A 19,823-nucleotide genomic window follows, 5' to 3' on the forward strand; every position below is an offset into this window, starting at 1 on the left:
GGCTAACCCAGAACCGGATATATGTATGTTGAGAGGAAGAGCAGGGCTAATGTTTGCAGTGCCACATTGTGTGAATATTTGAACTTGGTTCTTTGTTTGCACCTGATGATCCTTTATGTGTGGGGTGTTTCTGACCGACAGTGGGTTTAACCCCTTGCTCTGCCTCAGAAGCGTAAAAGAATTGTTTTAAGTTTGGGGTTAGTCCTTGTTAACTGTGGGGAAGTTTTATTGTGCTCTCAAACATTCCGTAATGAAATCAATGTTTAATAAATTGTATTTTGATACTTCCAAACTTCTCCTTGCTCTGCATGGTTAATTCTTAGTATACTTGTGACCAGATTACAGGAACAAAGGATGAAAACTGCTCTGAATGTTGAGACCTGGCCTCCTCAGCATAGGGCATGTGACCAAAAGAAGTTAAAAAGATCCTTTGTTTCCTCTCTAATCTTTTCAATCTTTGCCTCAAAAAAAGTCATAAAATCATCACCGCTCTATCAATAGAGGGAATTCTGGATTTGGTTTGTGATTGTCTCTTGGTTAATTTGTCCTCTAAACTAAAGAGGAATCTTGAGTTTATTATTCATTATTTGTATTGTCCTCAATAAGGCAGGATAATCTTCATTTGAACATTGGGATTCAGGGATGTTCTGATGAAGGAAGGCCTTTGAGTGACAGCGTAATAACAGGAGCATGTGTAGGGAAGTGGTTGAGTGTATTGAGTGCATTCATGTGATGAGCAGACGTCGTCTGAGGTCCATCAACGGACGGTCGTTTTCCTGAGGTGCCGTCTAAGGGCCATACTGTACGATTATAGCGTTTTGCCAAATCGAGAGTTCCGGTGCTTAGGACATCGTTTTGGTTTCGGGAACTTCCGGTTCCTCCACATTCGCTGCCATAAATGTCGCGTACTGCATCGTAGCAGCAGTGCCAGCTACCTGAGGACATAGCTGGTCGCCACTCGTGCCAACCCAAAAAGATGGCAACTACAGGAACTTCGCAGGTTAAGAGGAATCGAGATGAAAGTCCCATCGGTCCCGATTGCAAATTCACAGAGACCGGCCCCAAAGGTGAGAGAGGGTCGCTGCCTTGGTTTGTGTAACACGGGTTTTGACACCATAGCCTATGTGAATACTGTATACATACAAGTATAACATGGACATGAAGACAGACAAATTTTTCAACGTCACAGGAATACGTGTGTCTTGCATTTACGTTGATGATTTGAATTTTTCAAATTAGTGTGTCAATGGAAATTTCATGACGCTGATTTATTTACATTACATTACATTAATGGCATTTGGCAGATGCTCTTATCCAGAGTGACGTACAACAAAGTGCATACCTATAACCAGGGATAAGTGCGCTGAAGGACCCTAGAGGCAAGTACAATTTCAACTGATATGGGTCCATGTTGCAGTATAGAATCCACCGGCGTGTTGACGTTTTCAGCAGCGGACATTTTGGGTTCTCGGTTTGTTTCCAAAGTGCTCACGTGTAACTGGAGAAGAGCATTATCTTTTATTGATTGCTTTAATCTTTTCTGAGAGTGGTCAGGAATCAGGGTTTGTTTAACTTGCCTTAAGGAACCAGCACAGCTGGTCATTTTGTCCTGTGAGGTGACATGTCCATCCCCCATTTCAGTGCTCGTTCTTGTTCTCACTGCTGTTTAAGTGTAAACATTTACCCAAAGCAAACAGTTTGTTTCTATTGCTGTGATACACCTGACAACACCTGACAACACCGCCACTCCCGCTGCCCTCTCATCCTCCTTCTCCTTCTCTCACACTCCCCGGCCTTCCGGTCGTGGCGGTGGTACTGGTCTTTTAATTTCCCCCTCATGGAAATTCTCTGTTCTCCCCCTCTCTGACCTGTCCATATCCACATTTGAATTCCTTTCTGTTACAGTATCCTACCCTACTAACCTTTTTATTGCAGTTATCTATCGTCCTCCAGGGCCCCTGGGAAGCTTCCTTGATGAGCTAGACACCCTTCTCAGTTCCTTCCCTGAGGATGGTACCCCACTGATTCTCCTTGGAGACTTCAACATCCACCTTGAAGCCTCCCAGGCTGCTGCCTTCCTACCGCTACTCCACTTCTTCGGCCTCTTCCTGCAACACTCTCCTCCAACCCACAAGGCAGGCAATGTCCTAGACCTTGTCTTTGTGAGGAACTGCTCATGCTCCGATTTCACGGTTATCCCTCTGCATACATCTGATCACCACTTCATCTCATTCTCCCCCCCTCTTCCTCCCAATCCGCCTCCCACTCCTCCCACCCATACTTCCTCAGCCCGCCGTAACCTCCACTCCTCTCACCCTCTTCCTTTGCCACCACTGTCACCGCCTCACTCCCCCCTCTTGAATCCTTCTCCAAACTCCCCACTGACTCTGCATCTGCCACCCTCCTTTCATCTCTCTCCTCCGCCTTTGAATCTCTCTGTCCCCCTGTCTCAAAGCCGCCTCGCACATCCCCCCCCAGTCCTTGGCTATCTGACACCTTCCGTACCTCCAGGGCCAGCCTCCGCGCAGCAGAGAGGAAGTGGGGAAAATCCAGAGACCCTTCAGACCTCACAACTTACCAGTCTCTCCTGGCGGCATTCACTTCCGCTGTCACTGCCGCCAAAGCAAAATACTAACAAACACAAATTCAGAACTCCACTTCTAACCCCCGGAAACTGTTCTCTATTTTCTCCTCTCTCCTCAACACACCGCCTCCTCCACCTCAGTACTCCTTCGCTGCTGATGACTTTGCTGATTCTTTTGATGAGAAGGTCACAGACATCCGCAGTTCCTTTACAACCTCCACCCCACTTTCTGTGCCCTTCCCTCCCTCTAGGCCCATCCCTTCCTTTTCTACTTTCTCCCCCCTTACAGACTCTGATGTTTCTCAACTCCTGCTCTCCCACCGCCCTACAACCTGTGCCCTTGACCCTATCCCCTCTTCTCTCTCCAGACTATCACATCTGACATTCTCCCAATTGTCACCTCCCTTGTCAACTCCTCCCTGTCTTCTGGCTGTTTTCCAGCATCCTCCAAGAGGGCCCACATCACTCCACTACTAAAAAAGCTAACCTTGGTGCTAGCCTTCCAAGCAGTTAAGGGGTCTTCCCCAGCTTACCTACAAAAAATCATTAGACCCTACACCCCTGCCAGACCTCTTCGTTAAGCCTCCACAGGCCGCTTGGTACCTCCCCCTCTCCGAACCTCCACCTCACGCTCACGACTACTTTCTGTTCTGGCTCCACGGTGGTGGAATGAACTCTCCGTTGAGGTCAGAACTGTAGAATCTCTCCCCACCTTCAAGGGCAAACTGAAGACGCACCTCTTCAAGCAGCACCTCTCCCCGTCCCTCCCTACCTCCCTGTGAACCTTAATTGTTGACTTTGTGTATCGGTATTTTTAGTTGGCTAGGTAAGCAGAGTTTGGATAGTTAAGTTTGGTCACTTTTGCTTTGTTGTTTGTTTGTTTATTTGTTTGTAAAAAATAAATAAAAATAAAAATTCTAATAGGCCCTGGTCCTTATCTTTGTTGTACAGGTAGCAGTTGAAATTGTACTTCCCTCTCGGGTCTTTCAGCGCACTTATCCCTGGTTATGGGTATGCACTTTGTTGTACGTCACTCTGGATAAGAGCGTCTGCCAAATGCCATTAATGTAATAATTTATCCGGACATGGTTTCCTGTTGCAGGTCATGAACTTCGACTTTCCAGAGTCAACCTCTTCACTCTGCTGAGCCTTTGGATGGAACTTTTCCCCAGGAATAAACCGAAAAATGCTGAGCAAGTAAAGAAAATCTTCCTGTTAACATAACTGTATGTTGGTAGACTCCAGGAAAGGGTAGCCACTGTTCTTGAAGTGGCTAATGGAGATTAAATAAACATCTGCACATTAATGTTAACGTTAATGTTCACATTAACCATCAGAATGGGGAAAAACTGATCTCAGTGACTTTGACCTTGGAATGATTGTTGTTTGCACACAGTTCTGGTATGCAGAAGACCATCTCTGAACACACAAGGCATCATAACTCTAAGTAGATAGGATACAGCAGGAGAAAAAATAAGTCTAATAAATACCTAATAAAGTGCTCACTGAGTGTACATTTTGCATATTTAAAAGGGAACCTTCATGAGACAAATCAAAATGTGCAGAACAGTAAATTAAAGATTTCTCTGGTTTGAACAATATTAAGAACAATCCAAATTTGGTTTTTCTTTCAAACTCAAAATTGTTTTTTTTAAATGTCTGGGGTGTTTATTAAAGGGATAATTCCATTTTTGAAGATTTCAGATATCTAATTTCTGGTGAGCATTTTCGATTGGTAGAGGCCACTTTAATTAGTAATGTTGGGCATCTTACATTGAGCTTTTGATGTCCTGCTGCCATTCTAATGGCTTTCATGGCCTGGGTTTGTAGTCTACAGGAAGAAAATGCACAAAACAAGATGGAAAAAATATTCAGGTGAGTTGTGCATGTACACAGTCCCCTAAAACCACGACAAATTCAATTACCTTTACACCAACCACGATGAAACCGGCAAGACACCCGGAACTTCTGTCAATATCTAGAATGGTGGTTCACAATCTGGTCCTGGAGACCCTCTATGCATGCTGGTTTTTGTTCCAGACGGTCATCTCTTGATAAGTAGAGGTTGTTTGGACTTAATTGAACAGAATGTAGGTTTGGCTTGTTTTCATTTCCATTGTCTTTGAATTCATAATTTTCTATAAATGTTTTGATTCAGTGACGAGGTGCAAACATTCATCAGTGCATTGTGCGGAAATATTGTGCATTTAAAGATGTGTGAGCTGTGTAATTCACTCTTGATATGTGTCAACTCGATGCATAAATGTAGTATAAAAATGAACTAATGCCCCTGTTGTAAACATGTTATTTTTCCACCAGGCAAAAGTCACAGGTCTGGTCGTGGTCCAAGGCCGCAAAGTGATGGGTCTGCACTGCTCCAGTGCTGAGCAGCATGTGGGGCAGGTGGCAGTGATCAGACACGGCCCCAGACTGAAGGGCTGTGACCTCTACTTCTCCAGGAAGCCCTACTCCACCTGCATGAAGATGATTGTTTACGGTAACAGACCTTGCAATGCCAGGCAGCGTGGCTGTCATCTACAGTGGCAGCATGCTACAGCAAACCTGTAAAACAACAAACCTGTAAAACAGCAATCCTGTAAAACAAAAACAGCCCAGGGCTTTTGTTGTGCAGAGATTGTGGTCTAAAACGGGAAGCTAAACTTCCAGGTAACTCCAGAACTTGACCAGCCAGCAAAGATTAGTTCCCCAAGTCTTTATTTAATGCATTTAATTGACCCACCTTTATTTTTCCTTTGTGTTCCTTTTGGAGTGCTATATCCTTTTAAGGAGCTATATCCTAATAAACCCAGGCCAAAGTGAAATGTTGTTTTAAATCTCCCCCTCTTTCGCCTCCCTTAGCTGACGTGAACGTCGTGTCCTACTGGCCCGGCGACCCCGAGCTCAGCCTCCCGTTGCTTAACGACGCCGCCGGCGTCAAGGACTCCGCTGCCGACGAGGACCCCGCGGGCGTCAAGCAACCCGCTGTCGACGAGGACATCGCGGGTGTCGAGCAACCCGCTGCCACTGGTGACAACCACCCCGCCATACTCGATGCCATCGCCGCGGAGCGGCTCAAGCCCAGCAGCCAGCTGCACGTGTACTATCCGCTGGCCAGCGAGATGCAGCAGGTCGCTGAGAAGACCTCCAAGGCCTCCGACTTCCTGAAGCAAGTGGGCCGCGAGCGCCGGGAGGACCTGTTCGACAACCAGCAGCAGCGGAGCCTGGAGCGCCTCAGGACCGCGTTCATTGTCAGGGACGAGGATCAGCACCAGTACATCCTGAGGAAGATCGGCCTGGAAAACTTCAGCGTGGAGCCCTATTTCAGCACCCTGCGGAAGCACATGGAGGATCTGATCGACGTGCTGGCGTCGGTCGCCTCCAGCGTCCCCGACCTCCAGCAGGGCTACGGCTTCTATGAGAGGGACCTCTCCCAGGACCACTCCCAGGGCCTCTCCCAGGACGTCGCCCGACACTGCATGATACAGGCCCAGCTGCTGGTCTACAGGACGGGTGAGGCCAGGGCCCTTTGCCTGACTGCGTCTTCTAGATCAGATGGGTGTTAAGCCAGGATATGTTTTTTTCTGGCCAGCTTTACAGACACAGCTCATCTTAGTCCTGGACTAAACTGAGTATTCTATGGAGAATCTCCATTCAAAATTGTATTTAGTCTATGACTAGGCTACAGGTTTTCAAGTTTTTCGCTGCTTTATATATGAAATATGAAATCAATGCAAACTTCTACTTCCACAAATTTCCATTTACAAGTGAGATATTAAGAAGTCTAGAACTACAAATCTAACATGGCAAATGTTTAGCATGTTCTCTATCGAATATATAAAGAACATTTACAGAAAGTTTGAGCAAAATTGGAGAAGTCACCCCCCCACATTTCAGATTTATTATTTTTTTTCTCTCAATGGAATTACCTGCAATATAGTTCCTTAGGTGGCAATGTGACTGATACTTGCAAATTAATTTAACTCATGTGAAGTAGCGAAGTAGACAGATTAGATAGGTTTAGGCTTAACCTTCTGTTTGGCCAACAAAAGCATAATGTAAAAATTATTCCTTAATATTGCTACCAAGCCAGAAGTTAAGCCCTGGAGCAGCCATTATGGTATAGAAATAAAGAACCAGACCCCAAATCATCATATTTTGAATGATTTCCAGCCCTGCCCGTAGGGAAAAGAGCTCTATTTGAGCAACTTCCAGTAGACAGGCATGATTGACAATGGTGCTTGATGTTGTGAGGGATTTAAGGCAAAACCTTTCTTCTCTTTACAGAGGACCACAAAGTCGGAGTTGGTGCTGTGATCTGGGCTGAAGAAAAGTCTGTCTGCGATCGGCCATCTGTAAATAACGTTCCAGAAAGTTTATCTTTCTTTCATCACTGTGTGGTAGTTATGTGTTGTGGGGGAAATTCCCTGGAGAGTTGGTTTCACATTATTGTTAGGGGTCCTGTAAATTTATCACAGCCCACATTTAGCTCCTTCCCGCAACTATTCCCCATTTTAACAATTACAGAAAGGTACCAACCTGAAATGAGTCTTAAGGCCTTATGAGATCTCCGGTCCCGGACCGGTGCGTTCTTCAACACATAGGCACGCCCTACACCCGGTGTAGTCTGCCCAAGTCTCGTTCTCGTTGCTGTGGGGTTGCCGCTCAGTATTCCTCAGTATTCAGATCCCATATCGCTTACTCCTCCCGAAGGCCTTTCCAGTCCCGGGCTGGTGAGACTCAGCCCCTTCTGAGACAGAAACGAGTTAGAGACCCTGCCGACTACGCCAAGTCCCTGGAGAGACGTCTTGCAAGCAACCTTTCCCGTTTAAAAGAACTCAGTTCTTTCACAGCAAGGAGAGCTACAATAATACAAACTTTATTAATACTGCAGAAAAACAAAGCACGGAGAATGCTTTATATCATTACACATCCTAAGTTATCACATGAATACATTACGGTGAAAGCCAATCATCTTCATACAGTGTTTCAGTACTTTTCCATCACACGTTGTACTCCTGGGCCCACATCTGCTCTTTAAGTCATGTAACATTTGTTTGGCAATTAACACACTGCTACAGCAACTACAAAGCTTACTTTATCATCCGTTTTTCCTCCTTAGGCTGGTTAAGGAGGAACCGACCTTGGGTGCGATTCTTCCTCATTTTTTAGGATCATAATCAAGCACATGAGCGCACCCAACAATGGAAGAGTGTTCTGCTTTATCTCCTGCACGTATGCCTATGTGACGTAAGCTGTGGCAGAGCACTCACCCCTCCCTTACATTTTTGCTGGTTATCTGTCACAAGCAGAATTTATTCTCTTATGCAGTTTTCTAACTATATGCATTGTACATGTCTGGATACATATATCCTAGGTTCCATTGTACTACATTATATTTTTCTCCCACAGCGTGTGTTCCTGCGGTGGAACCTCTCCGGTTCCTCCACATTCGCTGCCATAAATGTCGCGTACTGCATCGTAGCAGCAGTGCCAGCTACCTGAGGACATAGCAGGTCGCCACTCGTGCCAACCCAAAAAGATGGCAACTACAGAAACTTTGCAGGTTAAGAGGAATCAAAATAAAAGTTGCATCGTTTGCAATTGCAAATGCGATAGATGCGATGCAAGCACACACACTGACACCAAAGGTGAGAGAGGGTCGCTGCCTTGGTTTGTGTAACACGGGTTTTGACACCATAGCCTATGTGAATACTGTATACATACAAGTATAACATGGACATGAAGACAGACAAATTTTTCAACGTCACAGGAATATGTGTGTCTTGCATTTACATTGATGATTAGAATTATTGAAATTAGTGTGTCAATGGAAATTTCATGACGCTGTTTCGGGAACTTCCGGTTCCTCCACATTCGCTGCCATAAATATCGCGTACTGCATCGTAGCAGCAGTGCCAGCTACCTGAGGACATAGCTGGTCGCCACTCGTGCCAACCCAAAAAGATGGCAACTACAGGAACTTCGCAGGTTAAGAGGAATCGAGATGAAAGTCGCATCGTTTCCGATTGCAAATGCACACAGACCGACACCAAAGGTGAGAGAGGGTCGCTGCCTTGGTTTGTGTAACACGGGTTTTGACACCAGAGCCTATGTGAATACTGTATACATACAAGTATAACATGGACATGAAGACAGACAAATTTTTCAACGTCACAGGAATACGTGTGTCTTGCATTTACGTTGATGATTTGAATTTTTCAAATTAGTGTGTCAATGGAAATTTCATGACGCTGATTTATTTACATTACATTACATTAATGGCATTTGGCAGATGCTCTTATCCAGAGCGACGTACAACAAAGTGCATACCTATAACCAGGGATAAGTGCGCTGAAAGACCCTAGAGGGAAGTACAATTTCAACTGATATGGGTCCATGTTGCAGTATAGAATCCACCGGCGTGTTGACGTTTTCAGCAGCGGACATTTTGGGTTCTCGGTTTGTTTCCAAAGTGCTCACGTGTAACTGGAGAAGAGCATTATCTTTTATTGATTGCTTTAGTCTTTTCTGAGAGTGGTCAGGAATCAGGGTTTGTTTAACTTGCCTTAAGGAACCAGGGCAGCTGGTCATTTTGTCCTGTGAGGTGACATGTCCATCCCTCATTTCAGTGCTCGTTCTTGTTCTCACTGCTGTTTAAGTGTAAACATTTACCCAAAGCAAACAGTTTGTTTCTATTGCTGTGATACACCTGACAACACCTGACAACACCGCCACTCCCGCTGCCCTCTCATCCTCCTTCTCCTTCTCTCACACTCCCCGGCCTTCCGGTCGTGGCGGTGGTACTGGTCTTTTAATTTCCCCCTCATGGAAATTCTCTGTTCTCCCCCTCTCTGACCTGTCCATATCCACATTTGAATTCCATTCTGTTACAGTATCCTACCCTACTAACCTTTTTATTGCAGTTATCTATCGTCCTCCAGGGCCCCTGGTAAGCTTTTTAAATAATTTTTTAATTATTTATCCGGACATGGTTTCCTGTTGCAGGTCATGAACTTCGACTTTCCAGAGTCAACCTCTTCACTTTGCTGAGCCTTTGGATGGAACTTTTCCCCAGGACTGAATCCCAAACGGAAAATGCTGAGCAGGTAAAGTAAATCTTCGTGTTAACATAACTGTATGTTGGCGGACTCCAGGAAGGGTAGCATACTGTTCTTGAAGTGGCTAATGGAGATTAAATTAACAGCTGCACATTAATGTTAACGTTAATGTTCACATCAACCATCAGAATGGGGAAAAACTGATCTCAGTGATTTTGACCTTGGAATGATTGTTGTTTGCACACAGTTCTGACATGCAGAAGACCATCTCTGAACACACAAGGCATCATAACTCTAAGTAGATAGGATACAGCAGGAGAAGTCTAAACAAATAAGTCTAATAAATACCTAATAAAGTGCTCACTGAGTGTACATTTTGCATATTTAAAAGGGAACCTTCATGAGACAAATCAAAATGTGCAGAACAGTAAATTAAAGATTTCTCTGGTTTGAACAATATTAAGAACATCTAAATTTGTTTTTTCTTTCAAAATCGTTTTTAAAAAATTGTTTTTTTAAATGTCTGGGGTGTTTATTAAAGGGATAATTCTATTTTTGAAGATTTCAGATATTTAATTTCTGGTGAGCATTTTCAATTGGTAGAGGCCACTTTAATTAGTAATGTTGGGAATTTTACATTGAGCTTTTGATGTCCTGCTGCCATTCTAATGGCTTTCATGGCCTGGGTTTGTAGTCTACAGGAAGACAATGCACAAAACAAGATGGAAAAAATATTCAGGTGAGTTGTGCATGTACACAGTCCCCTAAAACCACGACAAATTCAATTACCTTTACACCAACCACTATGAAACCCGCAAGACACCCGGAACTTCTGTCAATATCTAGAATGGTGGTTAAAAAACCAGGTCCTGGGGACCCTCTATGCATGCTGGGTTTTGTTCCAGACGATCATCTCTTGATCAGTAGAGGTTGTTTGGACTTAATTGAACAGAATGTAGGTTTGGCTTGTTTTCATTTCCATTGTCTTTGAATTCATAATTTTCTATCAACGTTTTGATTCAGTGACGAGGTGCAAACATTCATCAGTGCATTGTGCGGAAATATTGTGCATTTAAAGCTGTGTAATTCACTCTTGATGTGTCAACTAGATGCATAAATGTAGTATAAAAATGAACTAATGCCCCTGTTGTAAACATGTTATTTTTCCACCAGGCAAAAGTCACAGGTCTGGTCGTGGTCCAAGGCCGCAAAGTGATGGGTCTGCACTGCTCCAGTGCTGAGCTGCATGTGGGGCAGGTGGCAGTGATCAGACACGGCCCCAGACTGAAGGGCTGTGACCTCTACTTCTCCAGGAAGCCCTGCTCCACCTGCATGAAGATGATTGTTAACGGTAACAAACCTTGCAATGCCAGGCAGCGTGGCTGTCATCTGCAGTAGCAGCATGCTACAGCAAACCTGTAAAACAACAAACCTGTAAAAGAGCAAACCTGTAAAACAAAAACAGCCCATCCAGAACGGGCTTTTGTTGTGCAGAGATTGTGGTCTAAAACAGGAAGCTAAACTTCCAGGTAACTCCAGAACTTGACCAGCCAGCAAAGATTAGTTCCCCAAGTCTTTATTTAATGCTTTTAATTGACCCACCTTTATTTTTGCTTCCTTTTGGAGCACTATATCCTTATAAGGAGCTATATCCTAATAAACCCAGGCCATAGTGAAATGTTGTTTTAAATCTCCCCCTCTTTCGCCTCCCTTAGCTGACGTGAACCGCGTGTCCTACTGGCCCGGCGACCCCGAGCTCAGCCTCCTGCCGCTTAGCGACGCCGCCGGCGTCAAGGACTCCGCTGCCGACAAGGACCCCGCTGTCGTCGAGCACCCCGCTGTTGTCAAGGACCCCGCTGACGTCAAGGACCCCGCTGTCGCCGAGCTCGACGCCGTCGCCGCGGAGTGGCTCAGGTCCCACAGGCAGCTGCCCGTGTATGTTCCGCTGCCTGACATGATGCTGACGTTCGCTGCTCAGACCTCCGCGGCCTCCAGCTTCTTCAAGTACGTGGCGCATCACGAGAGCCGGGACGCGGACGCGGAAGAGCTGTTCAAGGAACTCCAGCAGCGGAGCCTGAAGGACCTCATGGCCACCTTCTTTGACGATTGCAAGGACGAGCATCGGCACAAATACATCCTGAGGAAGATCGGCCTGGAAAACTTCTGCGAGGAGACCTATTTCAACGACCTGCGGAAGTACATGCAGGATCTGATCAAGGTGCTGGCGTCGGTCGTCTCCAGCGTCCCCAGCGTCCCCAGCGTCTCCAGCGTCCCCAGCGACCCCAGCGTCCCCAGCGACCCCAGCGTCCCCAGCGTCTCCAGCGTCCCCAGCGTCCCCAGCGACCCCAGCGTCCCCAGCGTCTCCAGCGTCCCCAGCGTCCCCAGCGTCTCCAGCGTCCCCAGCGTCCCCAGCGTCCCCAGCGTCCCCAGCGTCTCCAGCGTCCCCAGCGTCCCCAGCGACCCCAGCGTCCCCAGCGTCTCCAGCGTCCCCAGCGTCCCCAGCGTCTCCAGCGTCCCCAGCGTCCCCAGCGACCCCAGCGTCTCCAGCGTCCCCAGCGACCCCAGCGTCTCCAGCGTCCCCAGCGACCCCAGCGTCTCCAGCGTCCCCAGCGTCCCCAGCGTCCCCAGCGTCCCCAGCGTCCCCAGCGCCCCCGACCTCCAGCCGCGCTACGGCTTCTATGTGAATGACCAGGCGGAAGGCCTCTCCCAGGGCCTCTCCCAGGACCTCCCCCAGGGCCTCTCCCAGGGCCTCTCCCAGGACCACTCCCTGGAGCTCCCCCCGAACCTCTCCCAGGGCCTCCCCCAGGACGTCGCCCGACACTGCATGATACAGGCCCAGCTGCTGGCCTACAGGACGGGTGAGGCCGGGGCCCTTTGCCTGACTGCGTCTTCTAGATCAGATGGGTGTTAAGCCGGGATATGTTTTTTTCTGGCCAGCTTTACAGACACAGCTCATCCTAGTCCTGGACTAAACTGAGTATTCTATGGAGAATCTCCATTCAAAATTGTATTTAGTCTATGACTAGGCTACAGGTTTTCAAGTTTTTCCCTGCTTTATATATGAAATATGAAATCAATGCAAACTTCTACTTCCACAAATTTCCATTTACAAGTGAGATATTAAGAAGTCTAGAACTACAAATCTAACATGGCAAATGTTTAGCATGTTCTCTATCGAATATATAAAGAACATTTACAGAAAGTTTGAGCAAAATTGGAGAAGTCACCCCCCCACATTTCAGATTTTTTTTTTTTTTCTCAATGGAATGACCTGGAATATAGTTCCTTAGGTGGCAATGTGACTGATACTTGCAAATTAATTTAACTCATGTTAAGTGGCGAAGTGGCGAGATTAGATGTTTAGATGTCTGTTTGGCCAACAAAAGCATAATGTAAAAATTATTCCTTAATATTGCTACCGAGCCAGAAGTTAAGCCCTGGAGCAGCCATTATGGTATAGAAATAAAGAACCAGACCCCAAATCATTATATTTTGAACGATTTCCAGCCCTGCCCGTCGGGAAAGAGCTCTATTTGAGCAACTTCCAGTAGACAGGCATGATTGAAAATGGTGCTTGATGTTGTGAGGGATTTAAGGCAAAACATTTCTTCTCTTTACAGAGGACCCCAAAGTCGGAGTTGGTGCTGTGATCTGGGCTGAAGGAAAGTCTGTGAGTGATTTTTTTCAATGTCATCGGAGCCGTCGGTCATCTGTAAATAACGTTCCAGAAAGTTTATCTTTCTTTCATCACTGTGTGGTAGTTATGTGTTGTGGGGGAAATTCCCTGGAGAGACGTCTTGCAAGCAACCTTTCCCGTTTAAAAGAACCCAGTTCTTTCACAGCAAGGAGAGCTACAATAATACAAACTTTATTAATACTGCAGAAAAACAAAGCACAGAGAATGCATCACACTAATGTGAGAATACACTAGATTTTAGCAGACAGGGTGTCTATTCTTATATCATTACACATCCTAAGTTATCACATGAATACATTACGGTGAAAGCCAATCATCTTCACACAGTGTTTCAGTACTTTTCCATCACACGTTGTACTCCTGGGCCCACATCTGCTTTTAAGTCATGTAACATTTGTTTTGCAATTAACACACTGCAAAGGCAACTACAAAGCTTACTTTATCATCCGTCTTTCCTCCTTAGGCTGGTTAAGGAGGAACCGACCTTGGGTGCGATTCTTCCTCATTTTTTAGGATCATAATCAAGCACATGAGCGCACCCAACAATGGGAGAGTGTTCTGCTTTATCTCCTGCACGTATGCCTATGTGACGTAAGCTGTGGCAGAGCACTCACCCCTCCCTTACATTTTTGCTGGTTATCTGTCACAAGCAGAATTTATTCTCTTAAGCAGTTTTCTAACTATATGCATTGTACATATCTGGATACATATATCCTAGGTTCCATTGTACTACATTATATTTTTCTCCCACAGCGTGTGTTCCTGCGGTGGATTGAAAGTGGCGTGTTGAAGGTAAAGAACGGGCATGAAGGTGATGCAGGGTGTTCTGTGGGGCGGGGTTTTCAGGGTCGCTGTGATGGGACGGGGGGCATGTACCTGGTGGGGTGCGGCTACAACGGGTATGCAGGGGGGTCCGCGTATTCAGCGTTTCCCCAGATGGGCAGCGAGGAGAAGGACCCTTGGAAAAAGAAGTACAAATACATCATCCATGCTGAGCAGAACGTACTCATCTTCAGGTGTGGAGCGGAGTGGGGCATAAGTAGGGGTAGGGGCAGGGGCAGGGGCAGGCAGGGGCCAGGAGAGGGGTGGAAAAGGTTAGAACCTGTATTCCACAATATAAACAAGAACAGACTGTATACAACTCAAATCATGGTGGCCTGCATTGTTTTAGCACTTAAAGGTACAATAGGTAAGATTTTATAGTCCTTAAATTCGGGTTTCAAAATATGCAGTTGATGGGCCGGCGATCTGTACCAAAACATTGTATAGCAATACACTAATTCAAGCTCAGTGGTTGAAAATTGGTTCTAATTGCCACAGCCGATGGCATTTCAACATCAGCGCATTGATAGACAGTGTTGTGCTTGTTGCTGCAATTCCTCTTTAGAAGTCTGAAATGACCTATTGTACCTTTAAGTGCCTAATTTAGTCATTTTGTTTGAAGGTCCTCATCCCTTCTTTCTGTCCCATAAATTGGCAGCTGATTGAAAGGAAATCATAAAACCTTGCATGTGCTGTGGCCCCTCCAGGCCGTAGTTTCAGATCCTTATTGTAGAATTGCAACTTAGCTGCCTAACAGCAAGCCTGCTGGACTGCTTTTCATGGAGTACTTTTCCCTTCCCCTGGTTTGTTCTGTTTCTAGGAGTGCTGAGATTAAGGAGGATGAGAAGACAATGCTCTTTGTCACAAAATGCCCCTGTGATGAGTGTGTACCTCTGATAGTGGGCGCTGGAATTAAACAGGTGTACACCACAGACCGGGACAGTGGCAAAGATAAAGGTGACCTCTCCTACCTCACGTTTGTCCAACAACAGGATGTACAGAAGTTTATAGTGAGTATTTATATCTTATGCAGTGGTGTTTCACAGACCCTTGCAGTCCCAAGCCCAATATGAAGTGGGGTTCCCAAGGGGTTTTGGCTTTGGTTGAGACTGTTTTCAGCCCTGCCAAAAACAGTGTAGCAGTCATTTTAAAAATGTTTAAGGCGGAGAGCACCATATGACACCTTTGGTACTGAAAGGGATAAATCAAGTCCACCAGGATTTTATTAAATCTGCAGGTAGATCGGGTTCCATTCCCTGGTGTCAAATCCAGCTATACCAGGTTGAAATGATCAGCTCCCAGCTGTTTCAAAACCTTGCTTGAGATGGTCAAACTATGTTGAGTATGGGGCTGGTCAACCAGCTAGCATCTGTTTCAAAAACCTAGCTTGAGATGTTTTTTTCAGCAGGGTTCTCCCTTACAACTTTGTGAATTTAATCAAGAGTCCAACAATGTTAGGCCTGCTTAACAAAGTGATCCAAGGACTGTAGATTTACAATCCGTTTTCTCCTCGTCATATCCTCGCCTCAATTATAAACTGGCCGGAAAAACTGATCCTCAATCGATTGTGTTTTTTGTTTGCATATTCACTCAGCACTTCCTCTTTGAATGTGTTTGTTCCCATAGTGGCAGAAAAAACCGTGAGCCGAAGACCTTTCATAACCACCCGAACAGACATGATCAAGTAAGCTTTCCTATCTTGTGTAAAACTAGACTGAATAGGTTTATGTGTGCACACTACATGGGTGTCATGATTAAGGAAAGTTGAGCCTACTGGTTATTGCTAATACAATTTACATTACACAGTCTTCCAGACTTCTTGACGTGAAGTTAAAGCGAAATTCCCCATGCATTTTTCTTTTCTCTGTAGAAGAGTAGCTGTCCCCCTGATTAAAATGGCCACCCAGCCAGCCCTCTGTCTGTAATGAGACAGATACAGCCCCAAACTACTGTGCCTGCTCAAGGTACCTGCCTGGGCGGGCCCTTGCAGTCTGTCCACGGACGTCACACAATGAGTCACATTTCCACTTCTGTTGAATAGAGAGACAGGGGCTGTACTCTCTAAGAACTAACCACTAAAGAAAGCAAGTATAGGTTTGTGTTCGGTTTACTTTCATAGGACTGAATATGCCACAATTCAATATAATTTAAAAAATATTGAATATTGAATTAAATAAGTTTATAAAAACACAAATTTGTGAAGTAAAACTAGTAGTCCGATATTCCGGTTAGCAACAATGTATTAAGATCGCAAAAATAGTCAGTTATAGTATAGTTAATTATAGTATGAATGTGGTTTTATTGGTTTTTACATTTCTTTACATTTTAAAATTCTTTTTCTTTTTTTAAAACACACTAATTAACACAAAATAATCATTCAATCAAGGACTTAAGCTAGTGAAACAAAGACATCAAAAGTCATTGGTCTTTTGGTGCATTAAAAGACAAGGAAATAGTAAAGAAGAAAGTCCATTCCGCTCAGGTTTAGTTCTCCCGAGAGGCTTCTGTGTCCCTTCTGTGTCCCTTGGTACTTGTCCCTGATTGGGTGACAGGCAGACGAATACACATTATTTTGTATACATATGATGTGACCAAGGAAACCAAATGGTAATTGTCAGCAAAGCAGACAGTAAACCCCTTTGATCATTCAGTATGGGCTTCCTAACCCCCCTTGATCATTCAGTACGATTGAGGTGTTAGGTGACCATCCAAGAACAATGAAGCAGGAAATGTATTCTTCCCTACATAATCCCCCCTTAAACCTTGACCTGTATGCAAACAAGAGAGAAAGGTTTAATTCAGGAACAACACATCCTTATCAAAGTGACCACAGGCTCACCACATAGTGGATTTAAGGAGATATGTCTGACACCACTGGATACCAGGAACAACCACAATGGAGCTGTACCAAGGGCGGGGAGTCCCAGTAGCACTAGGTGACTCTATACATATACTGCTGTGTTCCGACTTTATTCATTACAGCATTCCTTTCCCTGTACTCAGCATCCTTTTTGTGTTGTTTTATTATAACCTGAAGGTCACAGGTCAGAGCCGATACATCCAGTAACGCCAGGACTAATGCTGCTGTGGCTCCCTTGAAAATCAGGTCCCAGTGTGTGTCTTGGTAGTTCCCCTTTATTCCTGAGGGCCCATTAAGATAGTTGTGAATTCTCTGAATAAATCCCTTCTCATCTGCATTTATCTGTGTAAACAGGTGTGGCCATAACAAACATCAATGTGTGTGTGTTGTACGGTTATATGACAGTGGAGCAGTGATGGCATTCTTAACTATGCGTTACATTTTTACAGGCAGTTTGCATTCCCATTTGTATCTCTTACATACACAAATACCTTATTTCACATTATTGTCAGTACAATTGCCACAAATAGTTTAATTATTGATTGACACCCAAACCCTTCTGTACCCTTATGGTTTGAAGTTTGCATTGTCAGTCATATCGCTTGTGTTATGTGCAGCAGCAGAATTTAGATAAAACTTAGCTAAAACTTGTTTAAGCTGCTGCAGTATTGAATTCATGTCCTCATAGGTCATGGCTGGAACTGTATGAGAGATTTCTGACTGTGTTATACTTTTTGCTGTGTTTTTCAGCCTCGCTATCAACATCTTTTGACCCTCCTTTGTGATGACAGCTGAAACCTTTTCATGAATGGGGGCTGTAGGGAAAATTCACGGAAAAAGAGATCTCTGTCCTTATTGTGATTCATTGCTTACAAAGTCAAAATCAGACTCAATATATCACATGTATGCTGCTTGTTATCAAATCAAATGAACCTAGAACATTTAATTACAGCTAAGCTTATGAAAACGCAAGAAGCCACAGTGTAAACTGTCGAAATGAGAGCAAAGACTGCAAAAATGCATCAGGCTAAATAAGTACATTTACTCACTTAGAAGAATAGATTGATAATCAAATGTTTAGTAGTATATTTTCAATGATTCACTGATGTTTAGTAGTATATTTTCAATGATTCACAGATGTTTAGTAGTATATTTTCAATGATTCACAGATGTTTAGTAGTATATTTTCAATGATTCACAGATGTTTAGTAGTATATTTTCAATGATTCACAGATGTTTAGTAGTATATTTTCAATGATTCACTGATGTTTAGTAGTATATTTTCAATGATTCACTGATGTTTAGTAGTATATTTTCAATGATTCACAGATGTTTAGTAGTATATTTTCAATGATTCACTAATGTTTAGTATATCGTATATTTTTTTTTAACTTTTGCATTTACTATTGCGCTGTTCACATGCTTCCTCAAGCCAAACTAGAGGATCTAATTTTTCTAACAGAGAGGCATAGGATCCCTCTTTGCAATGTTTTGCAATGTACTCAATGGCATACTCCATTATCCTAGGTTCTGAGTACACCTATGTACAATATACCTACTGTGGTCGTTTAACTCAAGGACACAGGATAAATGTGGGATACCCTGCTGGTACTTTAAAAAAGTCCAGTTCCTCTTCAAACACACCTCCTGTTTAACCCTGTGAAGCTAACTTCACTGCTAAACAGGTCAGAACAATATATCTACCATGTACAATAAACCAACTGTGGTGGTTTACCTCAAGGCCACAGGATAAACATGGGATACCCTGCTGGTACTTTAAAAAAAGTCCAATTCCTCTTGTAAGGGTAATTTTCTTAATTGACAATGTGTGTTAACATAAAGACAATCACATGATTACAAATAACCTTTTAGTGATAATCCTTATTACTATTAGACCACTTTCTGAATTAAGTGCTTACTATGAGTCTTTCTCTGTCTCTCTCCAGCAGACAGACAGCCTTTGACCTTAATGTCTCTGCTTCTCAGCTAGCACATTCTGGTCTTACAGCAAGGTCAACAAGGGGTATTCAGAAGACAAAATACTGATAAATGTTCGTGGCCAGCTTCATGTCTTTTTGTTTTGGTAAAGCCCTCCCTTCTGGAAAAGTGTGTATAAGAGTCTTACTGTGTGATGCAAATCAGAAAGCCGTTAAGCTTTCTCACTTCCTGTAATTTCTTTGCAAATAAATACAAAAGTTAAACTCAAGTATAGCTATTGTTGTTTTTACTGGGATCTGTTTCATCAGATGATGCTCACCTGTGAAATGTTAAAAAGGGCATTTTTCCCTAGCAGTTTGGCGACGAGGATGGGATCGCGAATGTGGTTCTTCCCTATACAGAACAGTCTCGGAGTCTGTGACACGGACAGACAGTGTACACTGCCAGGGGTCAGAGTCCCCTGAACCGAAAAACCCACCCCACAAAGAGATTGTAAGCAATCGCCTGTGGGGAAGGATGATGGTATCCGGTCCAGTTCTGAGACGTTTATGTGTGGGGTAACCAATACGCGATCCTAAAAAAAGAACACTCAGGTGAGGCCATGGTAAATCACTAAAAGGCACCTCATTTGACTTGGGGCTGACGGGCCCATCACTCAGGGAGTAATTCGAACAGTAGAGCTGGTATGCTCTCGAGAGCCGGTATGCTCTCACTAACACTCTAAGGACTGGGTCCCAAGTGCTGAGAGTGTTAGAGAGTGATTAGTAGTAATACTAACACTCTGGGACTGGGTCCCAAGCGCTGATAGAAGTAATAGTTAATAGTTAACTATTAGAATTGATTGATCTTAATGAGTAAATGCGT

The 19,823-nt window shown here is 44.4% G+C and overlaps 1 protein-coding gene across 1 annotated transcript; it reads left to right on the plus strand.

The window, feature by feature from the left end:
- Positions 1-918: 918 nt before the first annotated feature.
- On the plus strand, positions 919-19,227 carry LOC133134512 (cytidine and dCMP deaminase domain-containing protein 1-like). Its single transcript, XM_061250714.1, has 10 exons — positions 919-1,067; positions 3,687-3,781; positions 4,415-4,459; positions 4,904-5,081; positions 5,402-6,094; positions 6,869-6,918; positions 14,186-14,355; positions 14,982-15,171; positions 15,788-15,845; positions 17,772-19,227. Exons 1-9 carry the CDS (start codon positions 977-979, stop codon positions 15,803-15,805), a joined length of 1,530 nt encoding a protein of 509 aa, XP_061106698.1. The 5' UTR covers positions 919-976; the 3' UTR covers positions 15,806-15,845; positions 17,772-19,227.
- The last annotated feature ends 596 nt before the right edge of the window (positions 19,228-19,823 follow it).

This window comes from Conger conger, chromosome 8, assembly GCF_963514075.1.
Source record: "Conger conger chromosome 8, fConCon1.1, whole genome shotgun sequence".
NCBI classification, from domain to species: domain Eukaryota; kingdom Metazoa; phylum Chordata; class Actinopteri; order Anguilliformes; family Congridae; genus Conger; species Conger conger.

Coding starts and splice junctions, on each gene's coding strand:
- LOC133134512 (XM_061250714.1), top strand. CDS start 977: ATGGCAACTACAGGAACTTCGCAGGTTAAGAGGAATCGAGATGAAAGT. Junction 3,782..4,414: donor AACCGAAAAATGCTGAGCAA/GTAAAGAAAATC, acceptor CTGGGTTTGTAG/TCTACAGGAAGAAAATGCAC. Junction 6,919..14,185: donor TCTGGGCTGAAGAAAAGTCT/GTCTGCGATCGG, acceptor CGGGGTTTTCAG/GGTCGCTGTGATGGGACGGG.